Here is a 16,446-nt window from a genome sequence, read left to right on the forward strand (position 1 = left end):
CACCCACACAAGTGTTTATTCAATTAGAGACTTCAATTATGTGTGAGAATTTAGTCATAGAAATTATAAGCATCCATTTAGAAAGTTTCCAAGTTTATTTTGTAATACTGTACCTTTATTGTTCTAGTTCAATATGCTGTAATATTTGTGAGCTCATTTTTCACAGCTAGACAATTATATTAAGCTTTACTAAGTACATCATGCTTTCACTAAAACCACAGACTGCATGCAATATAGATGGATGTAGTATGCAGCATGTGTGCTGTCATTATTAAGCTTAGTCTAAGTGGCATCACTCATAGCAATAAGCACTTGCTCTCTCTTTTAAGTCCCTTGCACTCTTGGCTTTGTCATTCACTTGACTCCTCTCACCTGACCACCTTAGCTTCATATTTAAATACCATGTTATAATTGAAATTTTTAATATATCTTTGTCTAATACCTCCCTCTAGATTCTAATTTTAGGAGGGAATCTGCTATTTTTCTTTAGACATTTTAAATAACCTGATAAATTTCTTACACACTTAAGAGGCACCAAAGAAATATTGTTGAATAGCTATTAAATACAGTTTTGGACAATCATTTTAGATTTTAGTGCATCACACTTGGAACCTCTGTTGATCTTCAATAAAGTGTTAGCTGAGAAAATTTGACAGGTTGATTATAAAACAAGACAAAATCCCATCTTGATTAAATGTGTTGTTGTAGCTCGGCACTTTCATGAAAACGACTCTTGTTTTCTTGTTCAGTTTCTGTTCCAAATGATGAAAATTGACACATAGAGTCTTGTAACATTCTCAAGGAATGATTCATTTCTGTTAACTGTATGACGCTTATTAAGACAGGAAGTAGACTCAGGTCATTTGGAATGACTTTCAACAAAGGCTAAAATTAAGAGAGGCTTGTAGATAATCGGAAAACACACCTTCCCACTACTCAAACTTTTGAGTTAATTGCACTTAAGGTTATTGATATGCATCAGCTAGCTTTTCTTCTTCATGATTAGATGTGAGCATTTCAGTGAAAAAAAGAAAAAGTTGGGTTGATAAAAGGATCTGTGAACTGAAAGCTCTTCAATCCACTTGTGAGACAACATTAACAACAAAATAATAGAGGGAAAACTATATATCTTCTGTTAAACCACAAATCTTGATCCATGTCTGAATTCATTTCTGCTAGTTCATTAACACTTTTCTGTTGAATATGATAAACAAAAATAATAAAAGCTTTTTGTTCAACAATATAACTTTTTGTCCTTTGGGCCCTAGATTAAGAAGAAACAGCAAGATGTGCTTGGTTTCTTAGAAGCTAACAAAATAGGATTTGAAGAAAAAGATATTGCAGCCAATGAAGAGAATCGGAAATGGATGAGAGAAAATGTACCTGAAAACAGTCGACCAGCCACAGGGTACCCCCTGCCACCTCAGATTTTCAATGAAAGCCAGTACCGTGGGGTAAGGAACCAATTAAAATTATTGTTTTCTTTTTTTAAGTGGATTGCCTCAAACCCATCCTCTTTCTTTTACTCCCACCCCAAATCTACACACAGTCATTTCTCCTGTTCATCCTCTACATCCATCCTAGGCATCTGGGGTATTTTGCCTTCTACTAGAAGGCAAATGGATGAGTCATTCACCAAAAAATTATCTGTGAATGTATAAGTACAGACGAGAGCATTTATGTTATTTCTGGTATGTCCATGAAGAAGCCACTGAAAAGAGGTGAGCTGTTTTACTTATTTAGATTAAAATTAGTTTAAAAAGAGGAATATCTTAGTTTCTGCTTCAAGGTAGTAAAACTTTTATTTGGGTATTATTAATGAATTTTCTTAAAATTTTTAGTTAGCTAATTGAACTAATGTATGGATGAGGGAAACAAGAGTAGAGTTTTTACTTTGTGACTGGTGCTTTCAAGTTTGTCATCTTGGTTAGCCTTCATTTAAACCATGAAGTAGTTCCCTTCAATGTTCATTCACTGTGTATTTAAGTAACATTTGTAGCCTGTGGCCATTCTAGGTACCATGGCAAGTACAAGTATGTATAAAACAAAGCCTCTTTTCTAAAAGAGCTGATTGGGAGTGTTGTGTGGGTAGAATCAAACACACCTGAAACAGAGAGAGTGGTTATGAGGCCACATCCGTGTGATGACATGGTACAGAAAGCATATGTAAGGGCTATAGGAATTTCCAGTAAAGAACTGTTTGCTTTGCTGTGTCCTCAGAATTAGCATAATTGAGGAACAAATGTTTTTAGAGCCAGCAATCCAAATCTTCTAACTCATGTGTTTATATGGGAGTGAGAAGGAGAACACCTAGAGGAGGGTATGGCAAAATTGAGAAGTCCATTAGCATAAAGTATTTTCTCTGTGAATTGAATTTGTCACTTCTGAGGAGGGGCCAGAAGATTTCTTCTGCTGCTGCAAACAGGGCCAATGTGTAAAGACATACTATGTAGATAAGGAAAAGAAAATTAGGCTATTCATTTAGAAGGTGAAACCTCAGTGCCTCTATATTTGAAATTTCTGCAAATTGTCGACTCTCAGGGCCTGAAAGAGGCCTCAGAGTTCATCCAGTCCAATCTAAGCCAGCATATATTGTCTTATCCTCTCCTTTTTGAAGCAGGAATTTCAGTTTGTCTGACTTTTAAAACGAAACACATTTTGGGTTATAAGGGTGATGTTTGAGAAGCCAAATTTACCTGGTTTATTTCTCCCTCGGAAGCCACACTATAAGGGAATGGAGTATGTTATGGAAAAAAAGGCAAGTATCACTGAGAAATGGGAAGATGAAAAGGAAGGTGCAAGAAGTGAGACACAAATCAAACAAATATTTGTTAATGGAAAAGGAATCCATTTTCTATTGAGTGCCTGCTGTGTGCCAGGCACTGAGTTAGGAGTTTCATAACAATAATTAAGATTTGTCCCTATACAGACGTTAGGGACAAAAGTGTATAGCAACCATTCATAGAAAGCATATTATATGTCAGCTATTGTGCTACATACTTTATGTGTATTATATTAGTCAGTTCTCATACTAATCTCATGAGGTGTAGATATTGTTATTCCTGTTTCATAGATGAAGATATTGAGGCCTAGAAGAGGTTAACTAACTTCCTAAATCATACAATTATTAAGTGATGCAGCTAGAATTTTAACCTAGATCTCTCATATTCTGAAGTTCTTACTCTTTCTGTTAAACCACTGTGTTGTTAATTTTCCTGTTTACACAAAGATCCCATCTTCGTTCTTTCCTTGTTTCATTCTGTATTGTGGGAGGCTGACCTCAGCAAATTATATTTCCCAGTGTCCATTGCCAACTGGCTGCCTATTAGGTTTGGCCGATAATAGGAGGCACTGGTTGGATGAGTGGAGGGCAGGAGGAGAGGAAAAGCCAAGGTATCCCCCTTTTTTTGGAGGTGTCCATGACAGTGGCTACATCTCCTTTGTGGTACCAGCTCTGTAATACTACCTTCTCCACTTTTCCCTTCAGCAGTAGCTGTGGTAGCAGCTTCCTGCTATTTCTAGTCTCTGGGCTGCCTCACCGTCTCCTGTCTGCCTTTCAGCTCTTTAATCTTTTGTAAGTGGTTCTTCATATTAAATTCCCTTGTTTAAACTATCTCAAGGTTTCTCAACCTTGGCACTACTGATATGTTTGGTTTATGGGGGCTCCCTTGTGCATTGTAGAATGTTTAGCAGCATCCCTGGCTTCGATCCATGAGTGCTAGTAGCACCCGCCCAGTTGTGAAAAAACAAAAATGTTCCCAGATTTTGCAAGACGTCCCTGGGGGAAAATTACCTCCTTTATAGAATCACTGAGCTATAGCTTAGGTTCTATTTCCATATTAGGATGTGACTGAAACAATTACCCTGCCAACATAAATGAAGCTCTGCTATAGACGATACAAAAATTTTAAGGGTAATCTTTGTTCTGAAAGAGCTTCTGCTGTGTATATGAATAACGAAAGCATATTTTCATGAAATAATTAATATGATACAAATATATGGTAGAATACATTCTGGATTAATGTTACTGGAATCCTAAAGATGTAAATAAAGTATATTTTTCCTCAAGAGAATTCCTATAGAAGAAGCAGACTATGTTTTGTTTACTCTTGTATTCTTAACACCAGGAACAGTGATTGGCATGCAGTATGTGCTCAATACATATTTGCACAATAAATTAATTAATCCTGCTTAATTGAGAAGCTGATGTTCTTTTCTCTCAGAGCTACAAATCTGTTTGTGTGTGCTAAGTTCAGGGCCGACAAATAATGTACTGTGGTCCCCAAACACCTGAAACAGAGATAACTAGATTGCCCTACAGAGTATTTTATGATCAGATTTCAATGTATTTGAAGATCTGCTTTCTTTCACATGAGTTTAAAGGTTGACACAGACTGTTTTTTATTGATTTGATGATAATAAGAAATGTCTCTTGTATAACTGTTAGGTTCTTTTAACTAGCATTTTGAGGTTACTTCCAAGTGGTTGAGTATAGATATGATGTATATTGCTTATTTACTTTGAGTAAATTATAGGTCATGTGTCTCAGTATGGATTTTGTATCAAGATCCAGTTAGTTTCACTTTTGAATAGTGAGTTCAAAGAGTATAGGAGGCTGGTCATAAATGCCTGTTGTTTATGATTTATTCCTTTGTCAACATCTAGGGTACACAAAAAGATGCTTTGAGACAATCCTTGAGAAGATCTCTGTGGCTCTAAACAATACTGACTGGGTTAAAATAGTCCCTAAATGAGAGAAATTCTGATGTTTCTTGAGTTAGGGGTCAGATTTAGGGTCATCAATGGCTTGAGAGGCGGTAAACTTTATACCTCCAGATCCTCCAAGTACCAGGAACTATATATGCTAGAAAAGAACCTTGTAATTGGTGATCTGTTGGTGAGGCAATCTCTAGAGAAGCCAGCAAATTATGAGTGTATTTTACCTCTAATAACTCAGCCAAAATGCCAAGCTTATCTCTGTGTTTTGGGGTTTTTTTAGAGAAATTTTGAAACACATTTTTTTAAATTTTTAATTGTTTTTTTATTTTTTGGCCATGCCATGAGGCGTTTGGGATCCCCGACCAGGGATAGAAACTGTGCCCCCTGCATTGGAAGGGCAGAGTCTTAACCACTGGACCGCCAGGGAAGTCCCTCTCTGTGTGTTTTAAGTCAAACAAACTAAGGCCAGGTATAGACAATGGCTGTGTTTTCTAAGTATATTTGCTATTGATTATATGTCATAGTCAAATGTAGGCAGTTCGGTTGTTACTTTTGGAGCATGCATGGTGGTTTAGAGGATGACAATGGGAAGCCCAACTGAATTTAGTCATGTGAAGCTTTTATTGGATCCCCAGATTGTTTGCTCTTCCAGTCATATTTCATGAAAGTCTCATACCCTTCCTCTGAACACAGCACAGATTTACTATTCTTATGGCCATGGGATAGCTAAAATCTGGTCTGCTGTAGGTTCTGAGGGCATCTCTACCTTAATAAATAATGCAAGAGAAATAATGGCAAACTGGAACAATAGCCTCCTCCCAAAAGTAAGCAACCTCTTACTGGCAAATAGTTGGCTGCTTTGGGCTATGGAGAAAGCTGCTTGCCCTGGGGCAGATTTAAGTTCTATGCAGTACGAAATAAGTCCTTTTGCTATTTCTGTCTCACAGATCAGCATATCTTCTAACCCACATTAATTGGGATCCAATAAGCCTTGCCTCTTTACTACTCTTTCCAGAATTCTAGCATTATTGAAGTTAGCTAGCCTGTTTGACTTCAAAGATATTGACCAGTCAGATAATTTTGAATTAATGTCCCCTTTTCTTTCCTTTGTTGGTTGCATATTGCTAATTCTTGTTGCCTTCTTTTATCAAGGACTATGATGCCTTCTTTGAAGCCAGAGAAAATAATGCAGTGTATGCCTTTTTAGGCTTGACAGCCCCACCTGGTTCAAAGGTATGATTCATTTTTCCCCTTCTTTATAGGCCATTTTATTGCTGCTGGGTTTTTTTAATCAGTAAGATTTCCACTTTATTAAGTACTCAGATTAAGCCAGAGGCAGTGCAACATAGCTAAAAGGAAATGTCCCTGCTCCGCATGCACTTAATCCCTAGTAGGGCAGACAGATGTGCATAATTAAATACAAAAAGTATGTGGATAGAAAGTAGGCCAAGTGACTTCCCTTCAAGCTGCCCAAGGTAGCAAATTTCTCATTGACCCATTCGCAAATAAGTGGCTAACAAGTTTAAAGACGCCATTATTCCAGTTGTCATGTATGGTATTACGTGGAAAGAAAGCACTTAGTTCATAGTAATCTTCTTGTCAGTATCTATTGTCCTTGTGTGACAGCAAATGCTAGAGTCACCTATTCAAATTAACTAAGAGCATTTGAGTATCAAAACTCGTCACTAAATTGCTGGCTGAATTTGGTGCTTTTCTCCTGCCAACAATAAATTAATTTTTCAAGTGGTGGTGTTCCCAGGGAAGATCATACAAAGAAAAATATTAAAAAATTAAGTTGCCTGTTTAAAAAATGTCTCAGAGCTATGGACTTTAAATATATGTTTGCCTTTTACCATATTTCTTCTCCACAAAGGCTGATTTAATCAAAGTGTATGTCCCCTGCTCTATCATTTTACATTTTGCTCTCAGAAGCTAATTTTTGTTAAACAGATTCTTCAAACTCCAGCTCCTTCTCCAGTTTTGAGGGTCTGTGTTATTTTCTGTATTTTCACTAGAGACTGTTTAGAGGCATTGTTGTCTGAGTCACTATGAAATTCTGTTTTCTTGCCAAACTTTCTTTTCCCATGGATAAAATGGCTTATTTTAGGCTTTGTATAATTTAAGTTGTAGGAAATCTTAGGTAAGGCATTTTTCTTTAAACAAGTTAGTAAAACCCAAGTTAAGTCATTGATTTCAGTGCATATTAGAGGAAGTATAAAAGGAAGGATAGTCTGTTTTCTGTGACTGATGACTCTCTTTCCTTCAGTGAAAAGTAGGATCCATTCATTCAATAAATATTTACTGAGTGTCAAACATTGACTTGACATTGATGGTAGGGCAAATACGGAGAATAAACATAATCTCTACCTTCAAAGTGTTTATAACCTAGTGAGGGACATGTATATGAATAATTATACAATAAATATGTCTACAAATACTTATGATATAGTATGGTAAATTCTGTATGGTTGGTATGAATAAAGTACAGTAAGCATCCAAAGGAAATAATCATAAATTACTACTAAGGAGTTTGGGGAAGGTTCCACAGAGGAATTGGCATTTGAGCTGTTAGGGATTCTAAACTGAAGTAACACTAGGTGTCTTTCACAGTGGCTGCAATAGGAACCACTGCATTGGGATGTACCTGCACCCAATGTTATGTTCAGGGAGCAGAGTGTAATGCAACATGAATCTACTATAGGACATATTAAATAAGGGAGATGCATTAGGAGGTAAGATTGGCTAGGTAGGATGGGGCCAGATTATGAATACTGTGCTAGATACTTTCAGCTTTATTCTCTAGGCATCTAAAAGCCATGGTAGGGAATGAGGGAAGACAATGATGTGATTATCTTTGTATTTTAAGATGTGATTTGATCTATGTCTCAAGAAAATAAAATTGGCAGATGTGTGGATTGTGAAACATTGGAGAAATGAGATATTAGAGATGGGCTGACCCATTAGAGGGTTCCTTAAGAGTCCAGAAAAGCAATGGAGAAGGCCTAAAGTGGGACTGCAGTTACAGAAAGGAAAAGATGGATTTAGGAGACACAGAAAAATCACTTGTGATAGGATTTGGCAATTTATGAGATGCTTATGTATGCAAAGAACTGGGAAGGATTGAAGCTATCTCTGAGGCTTCTAACTGGGTGATAGGGAAATGAAGCAAAAGTCATGGAGGAAACAGAAAAGTGAGTGATCCAAGGGAGGAGTTAGTCTTGGAAAAGAGAGGGCATGCAGTTTTCTTCTGAGACTGGATAGAATGCAGAGAGAAGGATAAAAATAGAAATTTTAATGTGTGGGGAGGTTAGGGAAGTTCACATTTGAAAATGTCTTATCTTTAGTATGAGGTAAGAAGAATGATCATCTGCTAGGAATGATGGGAAATTTGAGAATTGTAAAAATTCATTTGCTGTAAATAAGCTAAAGAGTAGGCGAAGATCATGAATGGAAGGATGGCTGAGCAAGATGAAAGTCCCTGTTGAAGTTAGAGTTCATGAGCCCACAGTGGAGCCAGTCAGCTTGTTTACAGTTTTTTTTTTCATCCTTGTCTAACCCTAGAAGTAGGAATAGAGTAAAAGAACAGCAGATGTTATCAAGGATTGAACTAGAGGGAGCTGATAGATTGGGATAAAGCAAAGAGGTCTGGAATTGACAGTGGAGTTGAAGGGTGGATTGGTAATAGGGAGATTTTGAATGTTAGTATTTAATAGGCTTTTCCCAAGATTAAAAGTGATAAATTTGATATCAGAAGGATGATTTTTCTATCCTTCAGCTCAGTTTTCAGAGTTTTCCCCTTTAATTTAACAGAACAATAAGTCTTCCAGAAAGAACTGGCTGAAAATAAAGTATACGCAATAAGAAATACAACTAATTAACCCGCATTGGAAAAGTGCATTCATAATAAAAAGAAATGTGATAAAATGAGATACAATATTCATCTGTGAAGTTAACAAAGCTAAAACAAAGTGATAATGCTCAGTGCTGAGAAGTGTGCATTAAACATATTCTCTCATATATTACTGGTGATGATATAAATTGGTACTACTGTTTGAAAACCAAAATAGCAAACATATATCAAGGACCTCAAAATGTTTATAGTTCTTCATCCAGTAATTTTACTGGGTAGTAAGGCCTAATGAAATAATTCTATACATGGAAAAGTCTTTATGGATAAAAAAGTAAATCAAAATGTTATTTATAATCTTAAAAAATTTGAAAAAAAGTTAGATGTCTAAAAATAGGGTCAACAAAAATAATTTATCCACTGAGTGAACTCATGCTCTCATTAAAAAATGAGAGTTTGTGAAAAGATACATTATAATGAGCTACAGAATTGTTTTTACTGTGTAATTAACATTCTATTGATAATTACATTTAAAATCTATGTATAGGACAAAAAGAGACTGAAGGGAACCATAGCTAATAATATGAATGTTTTTCTTTTTTCTCCATTTATTTACTTTCCAAATAATTAGAATACATTCTCTTTACATTTAAAAATTATTGAGGGATTCCTTGGTGTCGCAGTGGTTGAGAGTCTGCCTGCCGATGCAGGGGACACGGGTTCATGCTCCGGTCTGGGAAGATCCCACATGCAATGGAGCGGCTAGGCCCGTGAGCCATGGCCGCTGAGCCTGTGCGTCCGGAGACTGTGCTACGCAATGGGAGAGGCCACAATAGTGAGAGGCCCGCGTACCAAAATAAATAAATAATTAATTAATTTAAAAAATAAAAATTATATTAAAAAAATTATTGAAAGCCAGTGCACTGGAAAGCTTGATATTTAAAAGTACCCAATGGCAAATATTTCCAGAAGACAAGGTATCCTCTGTAAGACAATTTTTTTTTTATTCTTTTGTATACTTGATGCAGTTAAACCTGGTATATAAATATTTGCTCTTTACTCTTCTATTAATACAGAAGATAATTTCATAGCACTAGCATTTCTTACATTGCAGTATAGTTAATAGTTTTGATATGGTATAAAATAACTGATCTATTTTTACTAAAAAAATAAAAATCCAGTGATGCTCATGTTGAGAGGAATACCACTCCTCTGGAAAAGCCATGTTCACTAGTAGGTTGAGGGTATAGAACATGCTGGTTAAAGAAGTGTTCTCATTGGCTTTGGTTAAACCACCTAGCTCTAGTGAGGGGCCATGAAAATCTGCTTCTGCTGTGAGATTTGAAGCATTCCTATTTCCACTAAGCCCATCCCATTTTATTGCATCTCCAAGAGAAGCTGTATGTTAATAACACTTAGCTGTGGTGTTGGTCTTAGTGACTAGGAAGAAAGTGGAAAGGAAAACGGCAGGAAAGAAGTCTGGATACCTGCAATGGACTAAGCATTGAGCTACACAGTTCACATTCATCTCATTTTATCTTTACTCCATCCTTATGAGCTAGGTGTACTCAATACCATTTTATAGAGGAGGAAACTGATGCTTAGATAATTTGAGTAATTTGTCCAAGGCTACATAATAATTGAGTAGCAGATATGGAATTTGAACCCGGGATTATCTAACTCAAAACCAATGCATTTATAGAATGATGTATATAGTGGGAGTAGAGGGTGAGAACACATCATATGCCTGTTTCTAAAGCTCTCTGGTTGATTAAATAACTCATGATACTATAAATACTGGCTACTTACTTTTAGATAATAATAAAGCTTGTAGCACAATTTACATATTTGATGAATAAAACATAATTTAAAAAGTACATAATTTAAATATGATGTATTCTTAAAGACAAATTACAAAGAAGTTTGAATTGCCTTTTGTTTTGGATTTTTGTGCTAGTAATTTCTTCCATTAAAAAGGATAAGTGAGAGCTAAGGAATTTATGACAAATTACAACAAAGATTGATAAGTGTGACTTTAGGGAACTAGGCTGTTTCCAAAATACTAGTTACTCAGAGTCATTACGTGCTCATAAGAAGAAGGACTTCACATTAGCATGTATTCACATTTTTATACCACTGCTTCCCCACCTATATATAGTATGCCATTCAGGGGTTTTATTTATTTTTATTTTTTTACATTAATTTCTTAATTTATTTTTTGCTGCGTTGGGTCTTCGTTTTGGTGCACAGACTTCTCACTGTTGTGGCTTCTCTGTGGAGCATGGGCTCTAGGAGTGTGGACTTCAGTAGTTGTGGCACGCGGGCTCAGTAGTTGTGGCTTGCGGGCTCCAGAGAGCAGGCTCAGTAGTTGTTGTACACGGGCTTAGTTGCTCCGCGGCATGTGGGATCTTCCTGGACCAGGACTCGGACCCATATCCCCTGCATTAGTAGGCGGATTCTTAACCACTGTGCCACCAGGGAAGCCCAATTGAGGGGTTTTAGTATAAAATTCATTGTGTTGTGTGAGGAAGTTTTTGGAAGCTTGTTCTATAAAATGAAACAAAATACATAATGTGGGTCTAAGATATATTCATTTAGATAGCCAAACACCATGTTAGAAATTTCAAAAGAGCTTAGGGACGTTTGTTTTTCATTTTTGACTAAGAGTTTTGGAAGGTGAGTCAGTAGTGTATTACATATGTTTTGTTAAGGATGTATTAAGAATGAATTACACTGTCCTCTGGTTTCCTTCTTTCTATCATTTCTACCTCTCTCTCTCTTTTCTTTTTTTTTTGGTAAAAATATAGCATCTTTTTTTGTTTGTTTTTTCCCCTTCTTCTGGGGTTAGCATCAGAGGCTCATTTTGGAATATGCAGCTGCTGTCACTCCTCCTGAGACTGTCAAGTACTCAATTAGTGACAGATGTTTAGAGTGACATTGTCTAGCATACATGATTTCTACAGCTCAAGTCTGAGGTTTTTTCACCAGAGTCACTCTTGCCACCCATCCTTATTTCCAGAAATTTTCCTTGAAGTGTATTTTGTGTCGAGTACTATGTTAAGTGCCAGAGCGCACCTATAGGTCAGAGTTCCTATGTTAGAAGTACTCACCATCCACAGGAATAGAAAGACAACCTTACCTCTTCGAGCCTACTGCCATGAAATTTAAAAGCAACAATATTTTAGCAAATAACACATTTTCTAATTAGCTTAATCCTTAAACAAAACTCGCGTGACTGTAAACTGTAGGTGACAATGTTTTTGAACACTCAATTTTTGTGAAAAATCATTCAAAACAGAACTTAGCTACTTTTAAATAAAATGTCAACTATAATTGTAAATCACTTGCTTTTATGGAATTATAGACAGTTCTCTATGACATCTGTTTCTAGGCAGAAATTTCTATTTTTTTTAAATTTTTCTATTAAGAATTTTTAAGCAGTCTTTTCTGGGGACTATTTTTCTGATTTTGAATATTCTTAGCAATTTAAGGTAATATAGTCTAACCAAAATACACACGGATGCCTGCTTTGTGATATTTAAATCTGTGTTGTTTGTTTTTCGTTTCAGGAAGCAGAAGCTCAGGCAAAGCAGCAAGCATGAACCTTAAACATTCTGCCTTAAGCATCCTGACAAAGGAGTCTCCACTGCTTTTTATAAAATAACAAAATTATCTTGGCTTCAAAAGAAATAGGCTTAATGTTGAAATAATAGATAGTTGTTGTTTTCACATGCAAACAATCAAAATGCATACATAATTAAAATGTGAACATTATGATGAGGAGAATGGGAGATGAACTTAAAATTTTAAGTAGGTGTCATGGAATAGTATTGTTGTCTGCTAAGGCATTTTATGTACTTCAGTGATTTTAAAAAGCAAACACCTGTTCCCTTTTTTGATATTATTATTGCAGCTTAAGTATATCTGTAGCTCTACATTGAGTAACTTTAAAAGATGAGTGACAAAGAAAGAATCTGTCTCTTGTTCCCAAATTGCCTCAATTTTACTCAACAAAAATATGTACTTTTTTGATGTGAAATTATTGTGATTAAAAAGTAGTTGCAGATAATGTTTATGATATGTCAGACATTGTAATTTCTGATGGTAATTATAACATTTACATTCTTTTGTAGTTAAAACTTCTATGTACTGAACCACAGGTTTTCTAGGCTTCTAAATGTAGCCTTTCATTTCATGTTTCAGTGATCAGAACAGATGACCTCCCACCAAAATAAGGATGTATTCAGTTGACAGATTTCTTGCTTAACTACACAGCTATGATGCAATCATGCTACTAAGTTGTTTGCCCCAGTGAAATATGCATATGTATGCTATGGAAGTGGGATGGCAAATAAGTTAAAAACGGCATCCTTTTGCAAAGAACTCAGACTTTTAATTAAATATTTTAAAATAGGTTGGAACTCATTTTTCCCCTTTTAAAACAACTTGTGATCACGAATGCCACTATCTCTCAGATATTTGAACTTTTTGTTTCAGCTTAGGCATATATTGTATGAGTACATTAATCTAAGCAGGGAAAATCATTTCTATGACTCTATTCCAGTGAATAACATAAGTATCAGATAAAAGGATCAATTTAAAAAATGTTAATTTTGAAAACTTCTAAGAAGACAAGAAACATTATTGCCTAAATCACCCAGAAGACACATATATTGTACTTTAGTTCCACATTACTATTGTACTTTAGTTTCACATTACTAAAAACAAACACCTTTTACTTTAAATTACTTTATCATATCATTTGATGTATGCAAGTCTGTGCTCTTTGCCAAAATCAACATACAATGAAGACATGGCTTTGTTTACTGAGATTCAAACATGATTCAATGCTTTAAAATAAACTCAGTACTGTCAGAAACATAATTTTTGTGTTTGTGTTCATGGAGTTTCTAAATAATGTAATAATAATTTTAGATGGGTAATATATTTTTTAGATGGTGGGGAAGGAGAAAAGAGAAAATAATAGAAAGAAAACAATTTGAATAAACTTTCTAAATTTCCTATTTAGGACTCTGAATTTTGCAATACACACTAGAGTCAAACAAGTATGCCATTGTTTTGTGTACAAAAATATGCTATGGAGAACTCTAAAGTAAACAAGGTATCTTGTAATAAATTCTGGAAAATGCTAAAACATTTTTCAATATTTTCTCCTGAGCTTTATCAAATGCAGATGATGACACTTGCAATATTTTATGTGGGCATTTTTACTTTTAGTATCAAATAAATTAACACTGTCAAAAAAATAGACATTCTTTAAAAATAGATGACCTTTTTGAGATGTGTATGTCTACTAGACTATACCTTACAATTAGCATATATGTATATTTAAAGTAAAATGTTTTATTGAGTCTTGCCAAATTGAAATCTTTCTTTCTGTCAGCTGAGTACTATATGTCCTGTAGATACAAGAAAAGCAAGTGAAATTCTGAATATTAGGGAGCTGCCTTCAAGGCTATGCTGAGGCCACCCCTACTTTTTTAAATTTTTATTTTATTTATTCATTTTTTGTCTGTGTTGGGTCTTCGTTGCTGCACATGGGCTTTCTCTAGTTGCGGTGAGCGGGGGCTACTCTTTGTTGCAGTGCACGGTCTTCTCATTGCAGTGGCTTCTCTTGTTGCAGAGCACAGGCTCTAGGTACGTGGGTTTCAGTAGTTGTGGCTCACGGGCTCTGGAGAGCAGGCTCAGTAGTTGTGGCGCGTGGGCTTAGTTGCTCTGCAGCATGTGGGATCTTCCCGGACTAGGGATCGAACCCGTGTCCCCTGCATTGGCAGGTAGATTCTTATCCACTGTGCCACCAGAGAAGCCCCTGAGGCCTCTTTTAAGAAGGACTAAAGATGTCACACTGTCCTAAAGACACACTAAACTCCAAGAGATAGTAGGAAGCTGCAATAACTAAGCCAGTGAAACCAGTACACAAGCCTGAAAGCAAAGCAGAAGAAAGGTGGGGTTTGGGTCTCTGGTATTTCATGAGCAACTGAGCCCCTGTTTTCCTAGATTGCTCTTGATTCACCTTTCTGAGGTTGGGAGTGTGTACTCATTTTCTGAGATACCTACTCCCCAAAGTCTCCACCTCCATCGGTGTGCTGGTCTGCTCTGTTCCCTCCAATTCCCAAGCAACACACTAAGCAAGGTAGTAGCATGGTTCTCCAATGTTAAAGCTCTCTTGGTTTCCAGAACCAAGAAACAAGAAGCTTTAGAAACAGCTTCATTAGTAGTAGTAGTAGTAGTAGTATTTAGGGAACAATATATAACCATCTACTTGTATGTATGAAATTAAACCAATATAGATACAGATGTGTGTGTGTGTGTGTATATATATTTGTATATGTGTATATATATGTATATGTGTATATATGTATATATATGTATATGTGTGTGTATATATATATATATATAGATAGATATAGATATAGATATAGATATTCACACAGCACCATCTACTATGACTCTTGGGGTATCTCAGGGAGTTAAGCAGGATTGCAAAATTATTTTTGCTCTACTAAGGTTTTCCAGAAATGACTATAAGGGAAGAGGTTTTCGGAAGCAGTGAGAAGAATTCCTAACTTCCTCCTGACAGGCAGGAACCTGAGGATCGAATGGAATTCCTTGTATCATGTGACTATTCTAGCTGCTGTGGGAAATGCCTGCATTTCCTAATGGCTTATTCAAGCTTCCAGATTATGGAAACTAATGGTGATCATGCAAGAGGTATCTGGAGAACAGGAGCAGGCATCTTACTCTGCTAGGCAGAATTTTAAATTAAGATCATTTTCAGCATAAGATGACAGACCACTAAGCATTTCTCCCATCCCACCTCTGTCACCTGTACTAGAAGAAGAGCTCTTCAGTCCCCTTGTATGACACCCCATAACCTTTCTGCTTCATTTTTTAAAACCACTATATGAAATATAAAGGGAATTCCTCTGGACAAAAAAAAAAAATCTAAAAACCCTGTAATTGAGGGGCCTTATATGCAAAGGGATACATTTTATTACCCCAAGGAAGAGGACTGTATAAATACAGAGGGGTTTTATATGCATATTAACCTTAGTTATCATTTTGGGTCTCTTTATTTCTTCCTGTGGAATTAAGTTAACATCTGGTGTCATTTCTTATTCCAGTATAGTTATATGCCCTTAGGACAACTTCCAGAACTTTCAGTTACTTTTGAATTTTCTTCAGTAAAATTGCTATTTTGAAGGGGGAATTTCTGCCATACTCTTTACCACACCATTACAAAAGCACAGCATGATTGTCTTTCATGATAAAATATATCTCATTTCCTCCACAAGTTAAAACATTTTAACATTAGTTTTCTTTGGCTCTAACATGCTTGGAATGTACATGGAAATATAGTATGCCTTCAGTCCCTCCAACCTATCATGCCATGGGATTTATGAGAAAAATAAGTTTCCTCAAAGTTTTATCAAAATGACACAGCCGTAAAAGTAGGTGATCTTCCTAGGTATCTTATTAAAATATACTGTGGGAAGGTTAACCTAATGACCAAAGTTAAAAATGAAAGGACAAAGAAAAGGTCTCAATTTCAGAAATTGTTCAAATCATTGAGATTCTTGAAGACCTTGAGTTATTAATTTGTATTACTACTGGAGTAATTAATTTGCATTACTGCTGAATTAATGTAGGAAAAGAGGCAGAGAGACAGTAGTGGATACTTGTTTTGGCAACTTAATTTCTACTCTCCCACTTTTAAGTAAAGAAAAAATAGCTACAGAGCATATAGGGCACCTTTTCCTTCTTCATTTTTTTCTTCACTCGAATCCTAATTATTTAGATTGTGACTGGGCATAGTGAAGGCTGTGCATCAACTCTGGGCACTCTGCTAGGTCATATAC

General features: G+C 35.9%; 1 protein-coding gene across 1 annotated transcript in view; it reads left to right on the top strand.

Annotated features, from left to right (window-relative positions):
* The window catches only part of SH3BGRL (SH3 domain binding glutamate rich protein like), a gene marked incomplete at its 5' end in the record, with an annotated part of 76,349 nt that extends 63,629 nt beyond the window's left edge, over positions 1–12,720 (top strand). Inside the window, 3 exons of the mRNA XM_079727757.1 lie at positions 1,269–1,454; positions 5,872–5,952; positions 12,136–12,720. Of these exons, the coding sequence (XP_079583883.1) occupies positions 1,269–1,454; positions 5,872–5,952; positions 12,136–12,168 (300 nt within the window). The 3' untranslated portion in view covers positions 12,169–12,720. The remainder of the gene's footprint in view (positions 1–1,268; positions 1,455–5,871; positions 5,953–12,135) is intronic.
* Between the last annotated feature and the right edge of the window lie 3,726 nt (positions 12,721–16,446).

Source organism: Hyperoodon ampullatus (assembly GCF_949752795.1).
Source record: "Hyperoodon ampullatus genome assembly, chromosome: X".
Taxonomy (NCBI): domain Eukaryota; kingdom Metazoa; phylum Chordata; class Mammalia; order Artiodactyla; family Ziphiidae; genus Hyperoodon; species Hyperoodon ampullatus.